At 35.3% G+C, this 24,494-nt stretch overlaps 6 protein-coding genes across 6 annotated transcripts; 3 read left to right on the plus strand and 3 right to left on the minus strand.

Annotated features, from left to right (window-relative positions):
- Window positions 1–13,402: 13,402 nt before the first annotated feature.
- HO133_003650 (uncharacterized protein) lies at window positions 13,403–14,193 on the plus strand (the record flags this gene model as incomplete). Its single annotated transcript, XM_037294572.1, has 2 exons — window positions 13,403–13,443; window positions 13,500–14,193. The coding sequence occupies 2 exons, from the start codon at window positions 13,403–13,405 to the stop codon at window positions 14,191–14,193; spliced, it is 735 nt and encodes a 244-aa protein (XP_037149260.1).
- Window positions 14,194–15,591: 1,398 nt separating this feature from the next.
- On the minus strand, window positions 15,592–16,363 carry HO133_003651 (uncharacterized protein; the record flags this gene model as incomplete). Its single annotated transcript, XM_037294573.1, has 4 exons — window positions 15,592–15,737; window positions 15,836–15,859; window positions 15,949–16,041; window positions 16,120–16,363. The coding sequence occupies 4 exons, from the start codon at window positions 16,361–16,363 to the stop codon at window positions 15,592–15,594; spliced, it is 507 nt and encodes a 168-aa protein (XP_037149261.1).
- Window positions 16,364–18,167: 1,804 nt separating this feature from the next.
- HO133_003652 (uncharacterized protein) lies at window positions 18,168–19,033 on the minus strand (the record flags this gene model as incomplete). Its single annotated transcript, XM_037294574.1, has 4 exons — window positions 18,168–18,385; window positions 18,545–18,777; window positions 18,837–18,920; window positions 18,966–19,033. 4 exons carry the CDS (start codon window positions 19,031–19,033, stop codon window positions 18,168–18,170), a joined length of 603 nt encoding a protein of 200 aa, XP_037149262.1.
- Window positions 19,034–20,758: 1,725 nt separating this feature from the next.
- Window positions 20,759–21,534, plus strand: HO133_003653 (uncharacterized protein; the record flags this gene model as incomplete). Its single annotated transcript, XM_037294575.1, has 2 exons — window positions 20,759–20,767; window positions 21,085–21,534. The coding sequence occupies 2 exons, from the start codon at window positions 20,759–20,761 to the stop codon at window positions 21,532–21,534; spliced, it is 459 nt and encodes a 152-aa protein (XP_037149263.1).
- A 366-nt stretch (window positions 21,535–21,900) lies between these two features.
- HO133_003654 (uncharacterized protein) lies at window positions 21,901–22,896 on the plus strand (the record flags this gene model as incomplete). Its single annotated transcript, XM_037294576.1, has 1 exon — window positions 21,901–22,896. The coding sequence occupies one exon, from the start codon at window positions 21,901–21,903 to the stop codon at window positions 22,894–22,896; it is 996 nt and encodes a 331-aa protein (XP_037149264.1).
- Window positions 22,897–23,208: 312 nt separating this feature from the next.
- Window positions 23,209–24,303, minus strand: HO133_003655 (uncharacterized protein; the record flags this gene model as incomplete). The annotated part of the gene is made up of 3 exons (XM_037294577.1): window positions 23,209–23,965; window positions 23,988–24,213; window positions 24,288–24,303. 3 exons carry the CDS (start codon window positions 24,301–24,303, stop codon window positions 23,209–23,211), a joined length of 999 nt encoding a protein of 332 aa, XP_037149265.1.
- Window positions 24,304–24,494: the final 191 nt, after the last annotated feature.

A 24,494-nucleotide genomic window follows, 5' to 3' on the forward strand; every position in this document is an offset into this window, starting at 1 on the left:
GCGCAAGGAATTCAAATATCGCTCACCAAAGTTCGCTCACCAAAGATCGCTCACCTACTTACTCGATAGCCCTAATTAAAAAAATGATTATGAATTTAATTCATAGGCCTTTACTCGTTACTTTATAATTTCGTAAATTATAAAGCTTAGTTTACGCTTTCTAACGATATAAAAATTATAAAGTTTAGCTTACTATTAATAAGTAAAATTAATATTTAAATATTATAATTATATTAAACGCGTTCGAGATTAAATAATAATTCTTTCACCTATTTATATAATTATTATTTCTCTATTACTCTATTAATTCTATTAATTCTACTAATATAAATATATTTATTCTCTCTACCCCTCGCTCTTATATTACTAGATCTATAAGATACGTATACTTCTTTTATTCTTCTTTTAGAGCCCCTACTAACGCCTTTAGACCGTCTCTTAACGAATTCGCTACTACTAATAATCGAGGCCGTAAGCGAGCTTAATAATTACTTACTACTACTTATAAACGCGTTAGAAAACTCTTAAAAAGAGCTCGAACGGATTTATAGTTATCGTTCTCTTCTATATACTTCTCTTAAGCTAACGATACTTAATTAATCGCTTAATTAGATCGTTAGCTAGTTACTTAGTTATTTACTTAATTAGCTACTTAACTAGTTATTTAATCTAATACTCTATAAGAGAAGAAGTAAGAGAAAGAACTATAATAAATAAATATAAAGAATACTATAGAGAATATTATGGAGAATATTACGGAGAAACTAAGCGGTAATAAGGCTATTATTATTAAGAATATAGCTTAACTCTTTAAGATCTTATATTATATTAGTTATTTACTTAGTTAGCTACTTAGCTAGCTACTTAGTCTAATACTCTATAAGAGAAGAAGTAAGAGAAGAAATTATAATAGATAAATGCGGAGAATACTATAGAGAAATTAAGTAATAGTAAGACTATTATCGTTAAAAACACGGCTTAACTCTCTAAGATCCCACGTCATATACTCTCTACGATTTCATATTAAATTATTACTTAGTAAGCGGAGAATACTACTATAATTTAGTCTGTTATTCTTATTATATTAATATAGTATATTATTATAATAACGTTATAAGAGAAGAATTTATAATAATAATTATAGTTAATTAGATCTCTATAGAAGAAACTATAAGAATAAAAGTACTCAGAGCGAACTAATAGGCTCGCTTACGTCGCTTGCCAGACTATAAGCTATATAGCTAAGGCGAGTATCTAATATATCTAATAAAGTCTTAAATATTTACGAATTTCCTTTTCTTCTTTTTTTTTTTTTTTAGTTATTAATTTATCTAGTAACTAATTTATTTATTCTATTAACTATATATCTAGATCTTATAATTATATAGCTATTACGTAGTTTTATTAAAAGAGATTTTACTATCTTATAGTTTTAATAACTTTATTTATACGAAATTACTTAGTTTAGTTATAGCAAATAACTCGCGAGTTAGTTCTATTAACTTGCGAAGTAAAAACGTTTTATTATAATCTATAAATAACGTTTTTAACTTAATAGACGACTCTTATTAGAATATATCTACTACGCAATTAAGTGATTATAATATTAATTCTAATATTAATAAGAATTTTAATAATACTATCGACGAAAATAATAATCGCCGAAACGTTATATTTAATAACTCTCTATTTATAAATAAAAATACTTATCTTATAGACTTAATTTAAATTTAACGCTATTAATTTCTAAAGCTTAATATTAAAAAATACTTAGTTATTAAAAAATTTAAGCTAATTAAAATATAGAATATATAAGAATATCGTTATAAATATAGTAATAATTACTATCGTAATTTAAGCTATAAAAAAATAAATATTATTAAAATATTTAATATATAACACTTTAATAACTATAGCTCGATAATTATATTTCTTTAAGATTATAACGATTTTATTATCTTAGCATCTTATATCGATTTTTATATAAATAAAAAAAAGACTCGCTAGTCTTCTACTCTATTAATAAATATTAAAAAGTAAATTTAAAGAAATATTAGGAATATAATACTATATAATATTAAGAAATCTATTTAAAAGAAATATAAGAAGTAATATTTAAATTAAGTTTATAATCTAATTATTAAATCTTATAACGTAGAATACTAATTAACTAAAATAATTATAAGAGATATATAATCGATAGTTAGCTTTAATAATTATTTTATTATACTTTAATTATAATAAGATCGCTATATAATTAATCTAGAATATATAAAAGTCTTATAAGATAGAGTAATAGAGAAAATTTCTCTAAAAGCTATAAAGAAAGTTACTTAATCTATTATTTATATTATATTATTATAATAATATTAGAATATAAAATAAAGACTATAAAAAATAAAAGAGCTTTCTACTTTAGATAAGACTCGCTTTAATAATAAAATAAGTAATTAGAAGAGTAATAATTAATAATATACGAAGTTTAAGAAATAATATATAAAAAATTAATAAGATTAAAAGAAGAGTTTATTCTTATTAATATCGTAAGATCGAAAATCTAAGCGAATTAAATTCAAAAATAGTGATTCTTATATTAAATTTAAAATATTTTTTATTAAGATATAATATTATAATTATAAGTAGTTAAGATATTATAAAAATTCGTTTAAATATTTAAACTACGTTATAAATAATAAAGTATATAATTATAAATTAAATAAGAGAAAAGATAAAGTCTAATACTTATCGCTATAGTATTAAATACGTTATTAATTAAATAATAATCTCGCTTTTTATTATTAAGAGATAAGATTATTATATCGAGTAAAAAGCGTAAAATAACTACTTTAATAAATATTAATAGCGAGAAAATCTTTATATTATAATCTTTTATTAAAGAGATATAAATTTCTAAATCTAAATACGCGTTAATAATAGTGCGTGTTATCGATAATTATTAAATACTCTTATATAAGAAGTATAATCTAATCTTTAATCTCGCGAATAATCGAGAAAAAAAGTAAGAGTAAATCTTAAAGGCGTATATTATAAATATATAAGAATACGATCTTATTCTTAATTTCTCTTAAATCTATAATATTAATCTAAATATTTATTAATACGAGTAGTTCTAGATCTATCGCGATTTTTCTATAAGTAATAAAATATAAATAGATATCGTAATAATAAATATAAAGTAGTTTACGTTATTAACTAATATAGTAATTATATATAATCTAAAATAAGTGTTTATTATTTTTTTTATATTAGATTCTATTTAAAAGTAATAAAAATAATTATAACGAAGCTATATAATATAATATTATATAGCTAAATAACTCTAGCGTATCTAAATAACTTAAAGACTTATTAGAAGTCTTTTTAGAAGAGCTATCTAATAGTCTTAATACGCATAATTAAATCGAGTATTTAATTAATTTATTATCTAGAAAACTATTTAGAAATAGTTTAATTTATAATATATTATATAATAAGTTTATAGCGATTAGAGATTATCTAGATATTACGCTTAAGAGAAAGTAAATTTAACTCTTAATTAGTTAGATTAGCTCGCTAATACTATTTATTAAGAAATTAAATAGCTCGCTATAATTATATATTAACTATTAAGAGCTTAATAAGATAATTATTAAGAATAATTACTTATTATCGCTACTTTTAGAGATTTTAAAAAGATTTATATATATAAAGTACTTTATTAAGATTAATATTCGTAATATATATTATAGAATATAAGTACGAAAGGGAGATAAGTAGAAAATTATCTTTCGAACTCGCTATAGCTAGTTCGAGTATTAAATAATATCTTTTAATCTTATAAATACTCTTATAATCTTTTAAGTTTATATAAATAAAGTACTTAAGCTATATATCGATATCTTCTATATAATATATTTAAATAATATACTAATCTATTCTAAAATAAAAGAATTATATTAAGAGTATATATATAAAGTACTATATATATTATTAAAGTATCGACTCTATATAAAATTATTAAAATATACTTTTAATCGTAATAAGATTATCTTTCTAAAATTCTTAATAAATTAATATAAAATTTAAATAAAGCTATCGCGTATTAAGGCTATTATTAAATAGTTAGAATTAAAATTTACTAAAGATATCTTAATCTTTCTAGAGTTTATAAACTTTTATTAATAATTTATATAAGACTTTTTATAAATAACTATATCTTTAATAAATCTAACTTAAGAGATGAAGAAAGATAAGATTAAATTACTCTTTATATTTAATAAAAAAGTATATAAGACTTTTAAAATACTTAAGCGAGTATTTATTATTATATTTATACTAAAATATTATAATTAAAAAGTATTACTTATTATAAAAATTAATACTTTTAATATAGATATAGATAATATACTTAGCTAATTAAGCGAGAACGAGTAATAATACTCTATTACTTTTTTCAGCTATAAATTTAAAAATATTAAACCTCGCTAGAATATATATAATAAAAAGCTCTATACGATTATATTAGACTTTAAGAATTAAAGATATTACTTATAAGATAATAAATACTCTATTTATATAATCTTAGATTATAATAACTTATATTATTTTATAATAATAAAAGAGTTTAATATAAAGTAAATTCGTTAAGCTAAAAAATTAGCTATATTTAACTTTATAATTAAATATTATAAGAAAAAATTTAACTTTATAAATATATTATTAAGAAGATTTAATATTATTAAATCGAATAATAGCGAGAATAATAATAATAATTTTCTCTCTATCTTATAAAATAAGCTTTATAATTAAAAATATTAATTTAATTTATAAAAATATAATAATATATCTACTATAATTAAACTTATAGCGTTAATAAAGTAATTAGATAATATTATTATTATAAATATCTAAGTTATTAACTTAAATAAGAGAATACTTAATAGACGAATACGTATTCTAGATACTATAATATTATCTTAATTTCTAATTTATTAAATTTTAAAATTAAAGAGATTTTATTTAAAGTTATAGAAATTAATAATAATATAACTATTTAAATTATAATATAAGAATACTTTTATTATAAATAAGAAGTAGCGTTAAAGATACGCTATTAAATAGAATAAGCTTTTAAAATAGAGAGTTAATAAAGATAGACTACTATATTATAACCTCGTAATTTATATTCCTAACGATTCTATTACGAAAAAAGAGATCCTTCATATAAATTATAATAACTCTAATATTAAGTACTTTGTCTATAAGCGTACTAAGAAGAATATTAGATTTAAGTATTATTAAATAGATATAATAAGCGATATAATAGAGTATATTTATACTTATCTCAATTATTAAAGAATATAAATTTATTATTATAAGTTATATAGCGAGTTAACGTTAATTTTCTTAGATAGCGTAAATTTATTTTATATTATAATATTAGATTTTATTATAAATCTATTACTTATAAGAAATTTATATATTAATAAGATTTATAATATTATCTTAATCTTAATAGATAAGTTAATTAAGTATATAATATATATAGCGATTATAAAGAATCTAAAGACTAATAATCTTACTAATATCTTATAATAAAAATTTATATTATTACGCGATATAATACGTAACTTAATTTCGAATTAAGACTTTTTATTTATAAGTAAGTTTTAGATAATACTATATTAATATCTAGATACGAAGCGTAAATTAAGTATTATATTTTATTCTTAAATTAATAATTAGATTAAGAGATAAAATTAGATATTAAAATACTATTTACGAGTATATTATAATTATAAATAGAATAATTAATTTAAAATCTTATTAATAGCTATATTCGTATATAATAATAGCATATATATAAATATTAATAAATATTTATAAAACCTACTAATAGAATATATAATAGATTTAGAAAATACTTTTAAAGATAGAATCTTAAAAGAGAAAGTATTACTTATTATAAAGCGAGTAGAATAATTATAAGAGATAAGATTATATCTAAAAGAATTATAAGAGCGAGCGTTAAAGTAGTAAGTAAAGTATTATAATAATAATTATAAGATTATAATTTTTAAAAAAGAAGATAAAGTACTATTACGAAGCTTAAATATATATATCTTACGATTAAAGAAGAAACTTAATTATAGATAACTAAGGCCTTTCGAAGTATTAGAGAAAATAGATATATAGATTTATAAGCTAAACCTCTCTATTAGATATAAAAGAATTTATTCTATATTTTATATATCGCTATTAAAGTTATAATACTTATATAATAATAATTTAAAGTTATAAATAATCTTAATTAATAAAGAAGAAGAATAAAAGATTAATAAGATATTGGATAAAAGAGTTCGTAAGAGTAAAACTAAATATCTTATTAATTAAAAAAACTTTTTATTTTATAAAGCTTTATAGAAATTAATAGAGTATCTTAAAAATATTAAAGACGTAATTAAGAACTTTAAATAAGTAAAGAAATTATATAAATTAATATTTAAGATAAAGTTAAAGATATAATTATTAAGAGAAATTAAGAAATAAGAAAGATTAAGAAAGTAGTAATAGTAGAAGATTTAGATAGGTAAATAAATTATAATTAAAAGATCTAGCGAAAATAGCTAAAATACTTATAGATCGATTTTAAAGCGTCGAGATATTATATATAATAAAAAAAATAGTTATTAAAGTTATATATAAGATTACTACTACTTAATATTAGTTTATCTATTATCTTATATTAGAAAGTAATTATTTATTTAAAAAACTTATTAGATAATAAAAAGATCTAATATAAAAAGTAATAAGAGAAGTAGTCGAAAGAGGGGTAAAGATAATAATATTATATCGAAGTTTCTTAATATAACGAGTCGCTATATATATTAGCTACGCACTTTAATATATACTAATTAAAATTTATATCGATTTAGCGATAAAGAATAGTATAAATATCTCTATTAATATAGGTCGTAGCGAGAATATTTACTTAATAAATAAGAATCGAGTTTATAATATATATATAACCCTCGCGAAAGTATCGTCTATACTTATATTAACGCGAGCTAGTAGAAGATATAATATAAATTATATAAGAGTTATATATAAGAGTATATATATAATAATAATAGAAGAAATCTAATATATATTAGCGTAACCTCTTAGTTATCTAATATCTCTTTTACTTATAAATAATATTTAAAGTAGTAATAAGAAGGGCTAATAGTCTTCTTAGCTAAGTATATTTTTAAAGTAGAAATAAATACTTACTAGCTATAGCGGGAGATATAGAAATAATAATAGCTATAAGTATTTAATAACTCGTAGAGCTATAAGAGCGAAGATTTAATATTATTATTAATATATTAATATACTTCTTATACTATTTAAAAAATATCGTAAAGTATTCTTTAAGATATTTATTATATATAAAATTAATTTAAATAACTTTAATCTTATTTAACTATTATCTTAATTAATATATATATTATACTATTATAATAATACGTAGCTCGCTATTATAATATTACGATAAAAATAAATAAAGATAAAATAGTAGATATAAAGAAGAATTAAGTACTTATTTATAATAGTATTAATATTAATATTATTATTAAGAAGAATAAAAGTTAGATTAAAAATAAGACTTTTATATTTACTAGCGCGACTTTTATAATTATAATAATAAAATTATTATAATTATTAAAGTAATAATAATAATAATAGCGTATAATAATAGTAATAATAGTATATCGTAATAAGATAATAATACGCTTATATTCTATTAATTAAGATAATAATATATATAGCGATACTATCGCGATTTAGTATATAAATATATTAATATACTTAAAGAGATCTTAGAGTAAGAAGTTTAAATACGCTATTATAGTATATATTAGTTTAAATTATATTTAAGCTAGTAATAAGTAATATATAAAAAACTAATAAGTTTATAAGTATTTAATTATAAGACGTAATAATAATAAAGTTTAGAGATTAAATCTTTTAAGAGAAGATATAATTATAAGAATAAAAGTACTTAAAGCGAATTAATAGACTCGCTTATATTGCTTATTAGACTATAAGCTACGTAGCTAGAGTAAATATTTAATATACTTAATAAAGTCTTAAATATTTACGAGTTTTCTTTTTCTCTTCTTTTTTTTTTAGTTATTAGTTTATCTAGTAATTAATCTATTTATTCTATTAACTACGTATCTAAATCTTATAATTATATAGCTACTATATAGTTTTATTAAAAGAGATCTTACTATCTTATAGAAACTATAATAGATAAATACGGAGAATATTATAAAGAATATTATAAAGAATACTGCGGAGAAACTAAGCGATAATAAGATTATTATTATTAAGAATACGGCTTAGCTCTTTAAGATCCCACGTTATATACTCTCTACGATTTTATATTAAATTATTACTTAGTAAATAAAGAATATTACTATAACTTAGTCTATTATCTCTACTATATTAAGAAGTAAGAGAAGAAACTATAATACATAAATGCGGAGAATATTACGGAGAATACTATAGAGAATACTACGAAGAAATTAAGCGATAATAAGACTCTTAGTATTAAGAATACGGCTTAGCTCTTTAAGATTCTACGTTATATACTCTTTACGATTTTATATTAAATTATTACTTAGTAAGCGAAGAATACTATTATAACTTAATTTATTATCTCTATTATATTAATATAATATATTACTATAATAACGTAAGAAAAGAATCTACTACGACGATTATAATTAATTAAATCTCTATAGAAGAAATATCGAACGATATATATTTAAATAAATTAAAATCGTCCGATATCTTACTCTAATAGCTATTTTATTATTCGAAAGATTTTACTACGATAGAAGATAATATAGAATTTATATTACTAATTAATATATTATCTTTATTTCTTTTCAATATTTCGATACTTCTTACTATAAGAATATAGCCTTTCTCTATTTTTTATAGATAATTATTATAAATTAATTCTTTATACTTAATATACCTTTCTAATTAGACCTTAGCGCGCCTCTCTTCGTATATATATATTTATATATAGATTAAAAACGTATAGTAAGCGATTAGAGTTCGATTTAACTTAGAGCTAGAGCTAAAATTCGATTTAACTTAGAAAAATCTAACTTTATAAATTTAATTCATAGGTCTTTACTTGTATAAAATATCTTAATTAAGATTTCTATATTTAGAAGTATAAGTAGCTATTCTAGTTATTATTTTAATTAACGACTATTTTCATTTATATTTATTCGATAAATTCGATATAATAACTATTACTACTATAATTATTACTATTATAGCTTATAATTATTACTATTATAACTATTACTATTATAGCTATTACTATTATAATTATTACTATTATAACTACTATTATTATAGCTATTACTATTATAACTATTATCGAAAAGTAGCTCTCGCTTATCTTAGCTACTATATTTTCTAGTTATCTAATTTTATACTATATTTAAAATCTAATCTCGAAGAGATTTTAGAGAATTAATTCGTTCGTTCTATATATTATATATCTAATATTTTAATAACTATTACTATTATAACTATTACTATTATAACTATTATTATTATAACTACTACTATTTATTATTAAAATAATCTACTATTATATAATAGTTATAATAGTAATAGCTATAATAGTAATAGCTATAATAGTAATAGTTATAATAGTAATAGTTATAATAGTAGTAGTAACAGCTATAATAGTAATAGTTATTATATCGAATTTATCGAATAAAGATAGTCGTTAACTAGAATAATAACTAGAATAAACTAAAATAGCTACTTATACTTCTAAATATAGAAATTCTAATCGAGATATTCTATATATATATTATTTTATAATATAATATTATAGATATATTATATCGTAGTATATATCGCTAAGATTCTAAATCTATATTAAAAAAAAGATATAATATTTAACTCTATTTATATTATATTCGAGTATAGTATAATATTACTTAATATAAAATATTTTATAAAATATATTATATCTTTTCGATTAATAGTCGAGTAATAATAATTTTAATAAATTTCGAAACTATTTCGCTTTATTCTCGATTCGAATTCGTAAATCTCTCTCGTTAAAAATTCGTAAAATTCGTAAAATTAATAAAAAATAAAAAAATTATAAAATAAAAATAAAAGAGAATTATAAGTATAAACTATAATAGATATTAAAATTAACTTCTTATTAATTAAATTTTAAATTAATTTAGAGTTAATTAACTTTTTATAAGCTTATTATTAATATAACTTCTCTTATTTCTATTAAAATTCTTTAATTATTTTTTTAAAATTATAGAACGTAATTTACGATTTTAAATAATCTAAGAATTATAAAATTCGAGCTTATAGTTCTAAGTAAATCTTAAATTAAAATATTTTCACTCTTCGAGAGTCGAATTCAATCTCGAAATTAGATTTAAAAACTATAACTTTTTATAAATTTAATTTATAGACCTATACTTATAGCTTCTAATTTAATAAGAATCTATTTAACTATATTTTTTAAATTTTTAAATTTTTTTTTAAAAAAGACTATATTACGTAATTACGTATTTTTATTAAGAATTATATATACGTAGAATATAAATATTATATATCGAGCGATATACTAAAAAAATGAGTCTTAGTAGGATTTTCTACTCAGATCCACCTCAAGGCCGATAGGGTCAAGCTGAGACTATATTGTTATTATTATTGTCCTTATTACACAGCAGGCGACTTTGAAGGTTGAGATGTCGTTCCGAAGTCAAATTGTCATCTCATGGCGTGAAGTAATGGGAGACACTAGCACATCCTGCGGGTAATCGTGCCTCGCGTGCATACTACTTATACTTTAGCTAAAGATTAAAGTAAAGGGCAATTTAAGTGTATCCAACAGGTCGCCCAAGCTGGATAGACGTTGGTCAAAAGGGGAAGTGGGGGCGGAGCGGCATGTTTGACTAGCGCAATGCCAAAATATACTGTAGTACTTTACAAGTACGGGGTAGAACCAGGAGTTCGTTCACGAATCACGAGTATTCGCTTGGCATTGACCAAAAGTCTACATACTTGGCCGTTTTATGCACCATGCTGAGAGGAAGACAGACTGATCTACATTCTACACTGTTGTCCTTGTTGCCTGCATTGAGCTGAATATTACTTTACTATTATCATTATTGCGCCTTTCTTTTGCGTTATCGAATTTCATTTCGTCTTCGGGGAAAATGACGAGCATGGATGCTTGTTCTTTGCCCCCAGCCAGTAGAGTAGCGGGCGCACTAAACCCCATTCAATCTTGTAAGCGTGTAAGCGCCTCTATTCTCACGTGTTTGCTTCCTTTTCGGACATTTTCCACCTTTCCTGTTTGTTGATTGGTCTGGCCCCAACTGGAACTCCAACCGGTAGGGCAACTTACGATGCTGCACGCGAGGTGCGAGATCAGAGTCTGAACGTAATTTGTATCAAAAAACATGGATGAACGGCCTGATCTCCCTGAGCTCAAGCTACCATACCATTATTGGAACCACCCGTTACTGTTGTCCCGTGCTGCTCAACAAGTGCTTCGGTTGTTGAGACATATTCTACCACCTGCTGCGTGAAAATAGCCGAGCACGAATGTGTAGAGAGATCAATAGTAGCCGTGTGAGACCGAGACCATAGATACTCAGGTGTATGCCACGTCAAAGCTTCCAGCATATGTCCGAGTGGCAAGGCCAATTTGTCATCAGCTCCATTGGCCACGTGCGGAAGCTTGCTGCTCTGCTCCTTTTCTTGTCTGAACTTTCCAGAGTTATCATCTCGCGAACTTCCTCGAAATGAGCGAACGCCCGGAGGATTTGACAGGGACCACAAGCAACGTGGATAGAGCTCAGGCATTTCCCCATGGGGATATGGTTTCATCCTCGGTTTGCAGCCTCTCCTTGACTAGCTTCTTGCTTTCAAGGGAAGGTCTACTACCGTATCATCCCAGTCAAGATTCCCATTTTTTCCACGAACTATAAAAAGCTAGCCCGGACTTTGTACGAGATCACGACTGCGCCAGTATTATGGAATGCGGAAACCGGATGATTTCTGCCAATGTGTTCTCTCGAGTCTCAAACATAACAGAGTCTTGCGGAAAGCATGTGCAAAATCAAGGCAGAAACTAGTATAAACAACTACAATGTCGTTTTGGGTTCCAGTGAGATGCAATAAGTAATTCCGAGAGATGAAACATCTTTCAAGTCAAAATTTCAAAAGGAATGAAACAAAGGAATTTCAGAAAGGGAATTCTGTATGATGCTTCGGAACGTTAGTGTACAACATTGCTATGACTCGTGAGAGGGGAACAATAATACTTTGAAGAGACTTGCCTTTGGATGTTATCCAGAGGGCTAAGGATGACGACCGAAGAATTGCCCGAGATCATGACCTGGATATCGCCGCCCTTTTGCATGAGGCGAAAGGCATTTTACTTGCTCTCCCGTGGTGCTTCAGCTGGTCTCGGAGCATTGTGCATCGTGCTATTGAGTAGAGTCCATCAGTATTACATTCTGCTGGATGGCAGACCCTAACACCGTGCATTCACTTACACACTTCTTCGCATCATCGAGGTCTTCGCGAACTACTCTTATCAAGGTCTCTCTACCTGTTCTCGTAGACACCCAATATGTTTGGTCAACAACAATATCCTCAACCCTTCGAGGCCTTTCATCAACTTCGTTTGCCAATGTCTTTTGCCTTCTGAGCTTCCGGCCATTCGCCAAGTGGCCATTCATAGACCCTTTTAGAAATATTTCCGAAGCCTTACTACTTCAAGTGATGCCCAAAATTTTTGCTAGCTCTCGCGTCAATGCATGCTTTCTTTGCTGCTTGCATCAACAAGTCTGCCCACCAGAAGAGTGCAGAATCTGGTCCGACATGGCCAATTCCACCCTCCTGGTTTGAGATTATCAAAATACCGATGGAAGTAAAACACCCTCGGCTTCCATTAATCCCCGCCGGACTCCGTACAGACCAAGATTCAACTGCAAGGTCCTCAACATGCACAAGTATGCTATCTTAGATCTTCTAGTTTGACGACGTGGAGAATGGTAAGAGAGGCTCACCGATTGCTTAGGGTTAGGGTTTCCACCACGGATAAATCTCGGCAAGGCGGAATGACGCCAGCCAGCCATTCTTCTCTTCGCTCGTCGATCAAGGAAGTGAGCCAACCAATCAACCTCTACTTTCAACACCAATTTCATCTGATTTAACACCTCTTCTTCCATTCTTCCCCAAGCGTCTTATTTCTTGTACAGCGATTCAATCATAGTAATCCATATCTCACATCTAGACCAATCCCACCAAATCCCACTTTTCTCAGCCAAGCAGAATGTCCACTTCCTCCGAACAACCCGAGAAGCCTCTCCACCAGTACGTCTCTCTCCCTGGCTCCAATTTCCTCCAGCTCGCTAATTTGTTCGATCCAGGCTCCTCACCACATCCCTCGTAGACATTTACGTTGGCTCGGAAAACACTGATTGGACAATCCACGAGAAGCTCCTTTGCTACCACTCCCCCTTCTTCCGCAAAATCTTCTACGGCAAAGAGAACCGCGAGAGCAAAACCAAATCCTACGGTCTCCCCGACTCCGATGACCTGCCCTTCGAGCTCTTCGTCGGCTGGCTCTACTCCCGCGCCTTGCGCTACCCAGAGGCCGAAAAGGACGTAGGACCACTCCTCGACCTCTACTTCCTCAGCGAGCAGTTCCAGATCACGAAGCTGAGTGACGACGTCGTGGAAACTGTGCGCGCATTCTACCACAACAATGAGACATACCCTGGCTTGAGGCGTGTGCAGTACGTCTACGCAAACACGAGCGAAGACAATGAGATGCGCGAGATGATGGTCAACAGCGTCGCAAGATACTTGACACTGAGCGATGCTATCCCTGCGCACTGGGAGAATGCGTTGAAGAAGAACGGGCAATTGAGTGTGGATATCATTCGCAGCATTCAGCAGTGGCACTTGGAGGGCAGAAGTGTGCCCGACGCTAGAGACGTCAGCCAGGATCGTGGGAGGGAGAAGGTTGGGTTTAGTGCTGTGGCAGAGGGAATGTCGATGACTGAAATCAAAGACGAGGACGTGGATCTTGACCACAGTAAGACTAACGGGAGTTCCTAAGGTTCCTGGTGGGTTAGAGGAGAACGGATGGGGGAATTTTTCACATTGCTCGCGTTGATTTATGGGTATATCCTTGGATGCTCTCTGTCTTGCGGAATCGGTGATGCTTTCCTTCCTCGGCGAGCGGTGCCTGTACATCTATTGGAAGACGGATCGATATTATTGGTCTTTTGACTTTTCCTTCCCCGTCTTCCGAAACATCGTTGCCAAGTTAATTACAAAGGTTGCCTGTAAATTGCGTGACTCTTTCTGAAACATTCTTCGTCAGCTGCCAGGGCGTCAGTCATATCCTCGGTCAGACCATCAATAGTCGCGGTCAGACTCTCCCGACACATGCGCTCCTTTCAGACTTCTCCGGCTATAATGCATGCATGCTGGTCGCATTTCCTCCGGTATCTCATCGGCTTTTTCCCTGCTGCTCTCTCGTCTGCTTCGCTTTCTCCTCCACTCCCCTTGCAAAGCATGCCGCGCACGGATAGGTCTTTGTCGTCTCGGTGCTCGTGGTAATGTGATTCATTTCGGACATGGCCAGCTCGCACATGGTGTATTTCGTGTCTTCTGGGTGGCCGCAGGAGAAATGGATATTCTCGATATGGCACATTTTGAAGAGAAGATGGTGAGGTGGAGGGAGGCGATTGTGTGCTGTGGGGGTCTCTCGGGCGAAGAATGTGATGCGATGGAAGTTGCTGATTGTGGGTGGCAGTAAGGGGCTCGTTGGAAGAGGCTTGCGGCGTTGGAAAGTGCTGGGACCAATTGAGAGGGATTGGAGGTGGGCAAGGTGGATCAATTGAAGGCCGTGAGGGTGAATTGGGTGGGTCAATCGAGGCATACAAATGCTTGCGACGTGGGTTGCGGAGTGTGGTCCGACGTGTAATCGTTGGCCGGTTTTACTGCTTCCGCCAATGTTGATGAATGGCAAACTTTAAGCATGAGGGAAAGAGTTGATTTGTTGTTTTGGCTCTTGGGCTTGTTGTGGGTTTATTTTGTTGTTGTTGATGTTGTTGGGGTGATTCTTGTACGACTCGATAGGAAAAGTGAGAAAGCGATGCTGACGTTTTGCGTTGCTCAGTATTTTCGGAGTTGCCTCAATGCGGCTATTGATGAGGCTCGATGCCTGACGTGCATTTTGACACATTTGACAGGTTTGTGGAACGACGAATGACAGAAGAGGACTGAATGAATTAAGGTTAAGGTTCTTCCGGTGCAATGGGACCAGGACCCGAATGGTACTTTAATGACAGGTCAATTCAAGAAAGGGAAAAGGGAAAAGGGAAAAGGCGAAAAAATCATGCATCCACGCGCATCTGTCCTGACAGGCTGATAACTTCTGGAGGCGCGGAAATCCTTGACTTCTCATTCGTCAAAAAAAACTTTAAAAAAACTTCATGCAATGCGCCTCTATGCGGCCGCCTCTTCAGCTGCATCCCATCCCTTACCTACGATGCTTCGATACGCCCTTTTGTATCGGTCGATGCTCTTCAACGCAACGTCATCAGGCATCTCCACCATTTCTTTGCCCTTCATCCCATTCTTCACCAGCCAATCTAACCACATTGTCAGCGACATTCGGAGAATTCTTGACAAGGGTCTACCGCGCAGATACTGCTTGTCATATGAAACTTGGCCTCTGCCAACCTCGTACCTTTCAGCACTCCAAAAGCGGCTGCTTGAGCACTTCGTCGATAAGAACCACGGCAGCCGGCGTAGTAGATTCGTCAGGTCCAAATTCGAACTTGGTATCCGCAATGATGATACCTCGCTCAGCGGCGTAAGTGTTGGCTTCTTTGTAGAGCTCTAGCGAAAGCTGTTCGATTTGATCTGCGTAAGCTTGCCCCACAATTCGAGCCGCTGTCACCAAGAGCGATCAGCTTTGCCCGCGCAATTCATACGTGAAAATGCTACGTTCAAGCTTCGGAAGTCACCAACCTTCCGCAGGACTGATGTTCTCGTCCTTTCCTCCGACTTCGGCCTTCGTACACGGAGTCCAGAGGGGTTGCTGCAGCTTCTCGGACTCTTGCAGGCCTGGAGGAAGACCTCTGCCGCACACCGTGCCATTCTCCTGATAGGAGCTCCAAGCGGACCCAGTAATGTATCCTCGTACAATGCTCTCTATCTGAAACACTTTGAGGCGTTTGACCACCATACTCCGGCGCTGGAGTTGGGAGATCATTTGAGAGGGCAAGTGTTCTTGGAGAGCCTGAGAGCTATTCAAGGAGACGTAGTGCGTGCGGGATCTTGGACTGCAACAACTCCAACCAGAAGTGGCTGAGTTGGGTGAGGATGGCGCCCTTTTGGTCGATGCCCTATAAGTGCCAACGTAACACTCAGTCATCTCGCCTTGCCACTGAAAAGGTCAGATCGAGAATTGGCGTACATCCTTCATTACCACGTCGTAGGCTGAGAATATGTTAAAAAAAATACCAGTCCATGGCCGCTTTGAGTCGTATCTGATATTCGATCGGTGGCAACGAAGAGTAGTGTTGAGTGATCAAGCTTGTATATTTCGCGAACTTTCCCAGAGGCCACAAGAGGAAGACAATCCCGGAGATCTGTTTGCATTACCGTGCATGACCCGAGCCATTGCTTGGATCTAGCAGCTGGAACGCCTCCCAAGATACGTGAGAGATAGTATTGGGTTATCAGCCAGTTGGAGGCGAACTTTGACAGCTGAATTGCAAAACTAAGTTGTACTCAGCGGGTTCTCTTCAAGCGTCAAGCGTCAAGCGATGATAGGTGGCAAGCTTTCGAACCCGCAAAATGCTCTTCCGGAAGAGGCTCGGAGGAGTCGTCGTTGTGACAACTCTTGTCTGCTGCATGTGATGTTGGAAAATATAATGATATCCCTTTACATAGCTTTTCAATATTAATATATTATACAAGCCTAAATGCCTATGAATTAAATTCATGAAAAGTAATTTCGGAATTAGATTCGATTCTTGAAGGGTGAAAATACTTTGGTGAGCGATCTTTGATGAGCGATCTTTGGTGAGCGATATTTGAATCCCTTGCCTTTAAATAATTATAAGATCAAATTTCAGGATTTTAGAATATTTGAAAAGCGCAAATCGAGCTCTATAATTGAAAAAAAAAATCAAGAAATTTCAATAGAGAATGGTAAACTCATTACAAGAAGTAGTCTAGCTCTGCGGGTGACAAAAAAAACGGAACGCCAAGCCCGCACTGACAACAGTACGACTAAGGCACTAATTGACGAGGGGTGGACTAATATTTCCACATCGTTTTTTAACGAGAAAGTGGATAGTATATCAAATAGATTACAAGCAGTTATAGACGGTAAAGGAGCAATGACAGGATACTAGAACAGAGATTTACATAGAAATTTGTATGTGTGTCTCCGCGCAGTAGTCTGGCTTGGCGTTCCATTCTTTTTTGTCACCCACGAGTCTAGTAGGGAAAAGGTTTTGATGGTTGCGGACGCTAATTTATCTAACCGCGGTGTCTAACCAAAAGTGTAGAGCTTTCGAATTTATGATTGGCTACACATGAAAATTCAAGGTTTTCTAGCTCAGCCCTATGTTGCCGGGGTCTCGGCGTTTATCGGATATATACTGATTACAGAGGTTGGCACCAAAAGTCCTGCACCCGCCAAGGGTTAGGGCTGCTACTAGCGCGGGTGCAGGACTTCTAGTATCAACCTCCGTGCCTCCGTACCTACTTTATAGCCAGGTGGACCGCGAGAAATTTATTTCATTGTGATCCCAACATCAGAGTTGCATCGGAGGTCCAAGCACCTCCGGTGCCTCCGACTAGCGCAGCCCTATGCTGTAGGACTTTTCCCCGTGCAGAGTCAACAGAAGTCTACATCTCAGAAAGGCGCTGACTTATGCGATCGATGGATGGACGGTGTCATCGATCGCTATATATTGTTTAATCTGTCTGCATACATAACCCGCTCCTCATCCCCAACAAAAGAGCTGAGCTCCTAAGGCGTTTCAATCCGTCGAAGAAGAAAGTCATGATAAGGCTCTTGGGTCCCCGACCCTCGGATCCCTAGTTGCGTCGTAGTTTACCTCTCGCTCGACTTGGCGAGAAGGCGGGAAGTCGCTTGCAATGGGCGTTGGGGCACCGTTCGTCCCGGAAAAGTTGCCTGCGTTTCGACTGTCCTGAGCCCGTTGTATTGCACTCAGTGTGGGCTGAAAGTTTGCATCAAAGCTGTCCAGTTCCTCAATGGCTAGATCGGAGATTCCTGAATCAGTCTATCTTTTTCAAGCTAGAACCTTTTGAGGTCTGAGGAATGTCGTCGGAGAAAAAAAGACCTCTTGGCTTCCAAAACATGCCCTGCGACCCAAGTTGCGGTATTGGATGGGGAGGAACAAACAAGAATACACACCTCTCTTAGCGATACCTACGTGCTCACTGGATGGAGGTACGCCAAAAACTGGCTGCGACCTTCGACTTGTCCTGACCACTGGTTTTGGCTTGTGGCTCTTCCAGCCAAGTCGCATTGCAGCCCGAAGTTCGTCGGGGCGAGGCTCTTGACGTATGTTCTGAGGGGAATTACCCGGTCCAGCTTCGTCATCTGCGTACTCTTGCGCACACAGCGCCGTCTCACGTATCTTGTCTCTAATAATTCGTGATCAGCAGAAAAACCCTCATACTGATGGTAATACAAATGCTCTTACTTCATACTCTGCTCATGCTGCTCAAGATGATAAGCGGCATAAGCAAGCTTTTGCTCGCGGGAGAGGCCGTTGAGGGGCGGTACCCTATCATATTGAGTTTCATATCCTTCCCTGACTGGAGAGTCATACCTTGGGAAGGGTTGAAGAACAAGACACTGCATCTCAGCGTGTGCTGCATTGGAGCTCGAGTCACCCATGTAAAGTTAGAAGAAGCGTGAGGATATGTTAGGGATCCAGGTTATGATGGCTCCGACGGGCTTGTGTGATAACGAGTCTAAGCAGAGAGAGTCAGCCAGTACAGATATAAAACCTGCGGCTAACCACTTATCGAGCTCTTGCACTCCGAGCTTGCATCGAATCCTCATAGGTCAGGAAGATTCACACTTTACCTAATCAAACTGATTGAAAGACAGTCGCTCGACGTGGGACACGCCCGATGAGAGACCGGTATCAACGGAAAAATACTTCTACGGTACCAGCGATAGCCGTATCCGAAAATCTGACTGACGGTTTTGGAGATAACAGCTGATTGGGGACGAGGCAGGAATATTTGGTTCAGGACAGAATCATCGATGGCCAGCTAATCGTATTCACTAGGATTTGCAATCTACTAGGATTTGCAATCTCTAAAACTGAATCTTTATAGTTTATCATTCCATAGCATTATAATAAAAAATTCGAAAAAAATCCTAAGATGATATAAAATGCGATTTTTATATTTTTAAGAATTTTCGAAATCGAGGTAATAATGATTAATTTATCTGATAGCGTAAAAAACTTTAACGATTATATCTTAATACACTATTATATAACTTTATCAATTTAAGTCCAATTAAGAAAAAGAAAAAAGATCTAAAAACTGTATTCTATATTCTCTTAATTTTTTTTTCCTAGTTTTAATTATATTGTTGTAAAATAATAAATTTTAAGAACTAGATTTTGAACATTGCAAATCCTAGTGAATACGAGTAGACGCGTAAGCGCGCGCGTCTATTCATACAATTTTCTTGTGGCGATCTCGGGATCAAGGATCCAAGAATTCCGAGCTCTACTCTGTAAGTAGTTACTAGTAATCAACCAGAGCTTACCACACCAGCCTGGGACAAGATTCTCTCATGACCATAATGCGGCTGTATGTTGATTGCAGTGGTAACGGCGAAAGACCAACAAATTTCAAAATTGCAATAGAACTACACTAAACATAGTGCGACGAAAGCAAAAATCCCCTGACCGAAACATCAAACTACATTGGTACGGGCGTGCTTTGATGACTCGATCCCCGAGCCCCTTCAAACGCAACGAAGGTCCAGACGCAAGGATTACTTTTGTTACTGTCGAGGTTAGCGGCTGTTGGAATATGGCGCAGATGGCGCCCGTCACACGGCATGATACTTGCAGTGTCTCAGCCCCTTCCCCGGAGTTGCTCAAAGTCTCTCTATTTTTGCGGAGCGGAGCTGATTGCTTGTCATGAACGAGACCAAGGATTGCCGTTGAAGCTACCTAGTTTCAGAGCGAGGAGTCCTTCAGTAGCACCGATTTCCGCTCTGCAATTTTATACAAGGAGCGGGCAGCTCTTCCTTTACTCATTGTCCTAACAATCATTCCTTTCAAGCAAAACTACCGTTGTTTGGACGAATTCCTTCCAATCAAGATGCATTCATTGTCGTACATTCTCTGCTTGCTGGCAAGCCTCATTTCTGTTCTCGCTGCTCCCCAGGTCAATACACAAACTTGCCAAGACGAGGGCATCGTCACTCAAGAGAACTTCAAAGTTTCATCGAATATTTATGCCGCAAGTACAGGAAAAGGATATCAATGCTCGCAAATAAACTCCGATACTGGCAGCGCACTTGCATGGAGTACCACCTGGGCATGGCAAAATATCGCTTCTGACAACCAAGCTTGGAATTGGATCAAGAGCTATGCTTACGGTACGTTTGTTTGAAGTGATTCCTTCCTGGTAGACACCGAATCTTGAGACACAGGACATGTTTCGGGAGTGTTCTCTTCTGGTCTCTACACATGTCCCATAACTCAAAATCCATCTCAAAGAATGATATGCTGACTTCGAAAAATTGCACAGCTTATGATTTTTCTGCGCCTGCATGCAAATTGGCCACACCGTTGAGCCAAATGAGTGGCAGTATCCAATCGCAGTGGTCATGGAGGTACGGACATCACCAATATCCTTTTGAAGCATCAGTGGCGACACACTCAATGTTTTCGCCTTCTGTCTCAACACTGACAGGTCTCATTCAGCTACTCTGGAGAAGACGTGATAGGAGATGTTGCTTACGATGCCTTCCTCGGCGAAGGTTGCTCCGGAACCACCGGCCAACACAGCTACGAAGTGATGATTTGGCTCGCTGCATTGGGATCTCTGGGTCCGATTGGGAGCAGCGATGATGGTGGCTCAGCCTTTGGTTTTGCCCCCCGAAACGTGAAAATCAGCAACTCCGATTGGGTGCTGTACTATGGCATGAATTATGGAACGAATACCCCGGTGTATAGCTTCATTCCACCCGCGGGCACGCAGTACAACAGCTTTGGCGGCGACCTCATGCCTTTTTTTACATATTTAAAAGGCATCAATGGAGCTCTTTCTTCTCTGTTTCTGCAAAGCATACAGGCAGGGACGGAGGCAGTGAATGCAACAGGGCCGGCTGTATTTACGACCTCGTCATATTCCATCGGTTGAAGCATGACGCGGGAGACATTGCCCGTTGTGGAGTTTGGAACAGAGATGGCATGTGTCTAGAGTCCGTATGGGACATCTCGTACAACAAGCTGTACTATGAGCTATCTCCTAGTATCCGTAGCTAATTTCCACTGTACCCTTACAAGTGTCAAATTTCATCTTTAGAACAGCCAGTTTGCTGACTCGGCTGATAGAAGATTCTCGCTCGTCTAGATTGCCGACGGCGGATCTTCGGCTACATGACAAATGCTTTGGTGCAGCCTACGGACGGCCTCTACCTTATGCTACGCTCACCATCCATTTCTTCACCTATCTACCTGTCAGCATTGAGAAGACTTGTTTTATTCTCGGACCAACGCCCTGACCATGGCAGAGGAAGCTCCTAAATCAGCAGAGACAATCGAAATCACCTTCACCCATCATGGCACGCCTCACACCTTCAACTTTCTCTCTGATTCTACCATCGCTGACCTCTCGAACCGCATCTACAACGAATTATCTATCCCTGCGATCAACCAAAAATTCCTGATAACCCCTAAGCTCGGCATCTTCAAACCACCATTTGTGGATCCTCTCCCACTCAGTACCCTCAAATCGAAGAAGATAGTCCTACTTGCGCCAACGCCCGCCGAGCTCGCCTCCCTCGCGTCTCCTCGCCCTAGTCCCCAGCCTACCAGTTCCACCACTAAACCGGTCGCCCCGTATCGCCATCGCGATTGGCAGAAAGCCCAAGAGGAGGCAACCTACACCTTCCAGACCATCCTCCCACTCAGCTACCTCCCTGGCCCGGCGCGTTCGCAAAAGTTCCTGGAGCGTCTGCGCGACGATCCGGGCATCAAGGCCAGCATGCGCAAACACAGATTTAGTGTGGGCGTGCTGACGGAGATGAACCCGGCCGAGCATACAACTCATGAATCGCGCACCCTGGGTCTAAATCGAAACAGAGGCGAGGTCATAGAGTTGAGACTGAGGACGGATGCGTATGATGGATATCGAGATTATAAGATCATTCGCGATACGCTCTGCCACGAACTGGCGCACAACGTCTTTGGCGACCATGACCGGAATTTCTGGGACCTGTGCAAGTCTATCGAAAAAGAAGTCCGGGAGGCTGACTGGAAGCATGGGGGGCAGGCAATCAGCAATGAAATCTTCTATGATCCGGAGGAAAGAGAGGGGAGCGGGGGGGATGTGGATGGCGGAGGGTGGTCTGGAGGGGAATTCGTGCTGGGAGGAAACGGTGGGAAACAAGGGGTGCCATCACAGATGCTGAACAGGAGAGAGGCTATGGCCAAGGCGGCGGAAGAGAGGATGAGGAGACAGCGACAGGCTGGGAGTGGTGGGAGTGGCGCACCGGCTTGATATGATCAGGTGTCAGGATCCTCGTCCAAACTGTATAGCACACCGTAGCAGCTTGGCATTTGATTTTTTTGACTACCTATTCAATCCAAAAAAACACCGAGGTTGATCAATTTTGACCCATATATGGAGGCAAAGGTCCCTCCATTTGTGCCAATAAAAAATCTGAAACGCAGCATTGAATGCCGTATTTAGTCCACGCTGAGTAAATCGTAGCACGTTCCCTGTCGCGGGACTACGAGACATAGCCTCTTAAGCCACAGCCATACCCAATGCCTATCCCGAACAATGTTTCCCGGACAATCCAACCCTCAACTATGCCCGCTGCGCTGGTATTTGCAACAAGGCCGGCAGCCCTGTTTTCCGTGTGCGGTGGCGAAGATACTGCAGCAACAAGTCCAGCCCCTGTTCTACCCTCCGATCCCCTTTTCTCCTAGCCCAAGCAACCAGCAAACCCAGTAGAGCCAGGTCCACAACAAGATGTCGTACGGTGACCCACACAAGCCAAGTCATCCACGCCCAAAGTCCATTTCGCCTCCTCCCGTCCCCTATCGTTTTCGCTTCGATCTGTTCCCTCAGCGCCGCGACTTCCGTGGTCATCTTCACAAGCGCTTGTTCGATCTTCTTTCTCCATTTTCGATTCCGGACGTCCAGGTCCTGGGATTGCCCTGCCACTGCCATGGCAGCCTCTTCATCGTCGAACGGGCCCCCCCGTGTCTCCTCAGACTCTTCGCCTTCATCGTGTTCTTCCTCCCCATCACTAACAGGCCTCAAAATCCTAAGCCCCTCACCACCGCCCTCAGCTGCCCTCCCGCTCCCAGAACGCCCACCGATGCTAGGATAGCTTGGGAGCATCTGCTGCCCTTGACTCCTGGTTAAGCGTCCCGGCGAAGATGATGAAGAGGAAGCGGAATTCGACTTGATCTGATCCCACACGAACTCCAACTCGGCAACAAGCTCTCGGGCTTCCGTGGTCGTAGTGGCATATTTATGCATAGTTTCAATGAGCGTGGCGATGTAACGGCGTTTGGCTTCTGTGCGGCTTAGAGAGTGCTGGTCGGACCATGCGTCCCTGCAAGAGATTTTGTCAACACCTTCCCAAGCGCATGCCTATGGTAGCAAATTCATTATACCATTTTTGTTGTTCGGCTAGTGATTCCGGATCATTGCTCTCTGGTCTCCGTGAAATTCCTTCGACATCTCCTTCTGTGCTTTGCTTGTAGAGTCCATAGAGCTTAAGGCGGTCTGCTGGAGGTGGCCGAGCGGAGCCCGTGCGTGGAATGCGTTTGACGGTATTGAGCGCGTGGACGAAAACCCTGTCTGAGAAGAGAGTTGGTCAGTCGCATATTTGGATTACGAAAAGCAGAGTTCGAAGTTGGAGCAAAGAGACTTACCCACTGAGTCGGACATATTGGCGGAAGTGGGTCGACTGAGAGCCTCGGGCGTTTGTTTAGTCGTACCGCATCATCAATCGAGGGAGGATATGAAGTGCTTGAAGTCACAGTAAAAAGGATTCAACAACTTTATCAGTCAACATTTGAGGATTTTATGATATACATCAGTCATGCCGTGTAGGCACCGTTTGTTCGAGTTGCACCATA

Source organism: Letharia lupina (assembly GCF_014066315.1).
Source record: "Letharia lupina isolate WasteWater1 chromosome Unknown contig_18, whole genome shotgun sequence".
Taxonomy (NCBI): domain Eukaryota; kingdom Fungi; phylum Ascomycota; class Lecanoromycetes; order Lecanorales; family Parmeliaceae; genus Letharia; species Letharia lupina.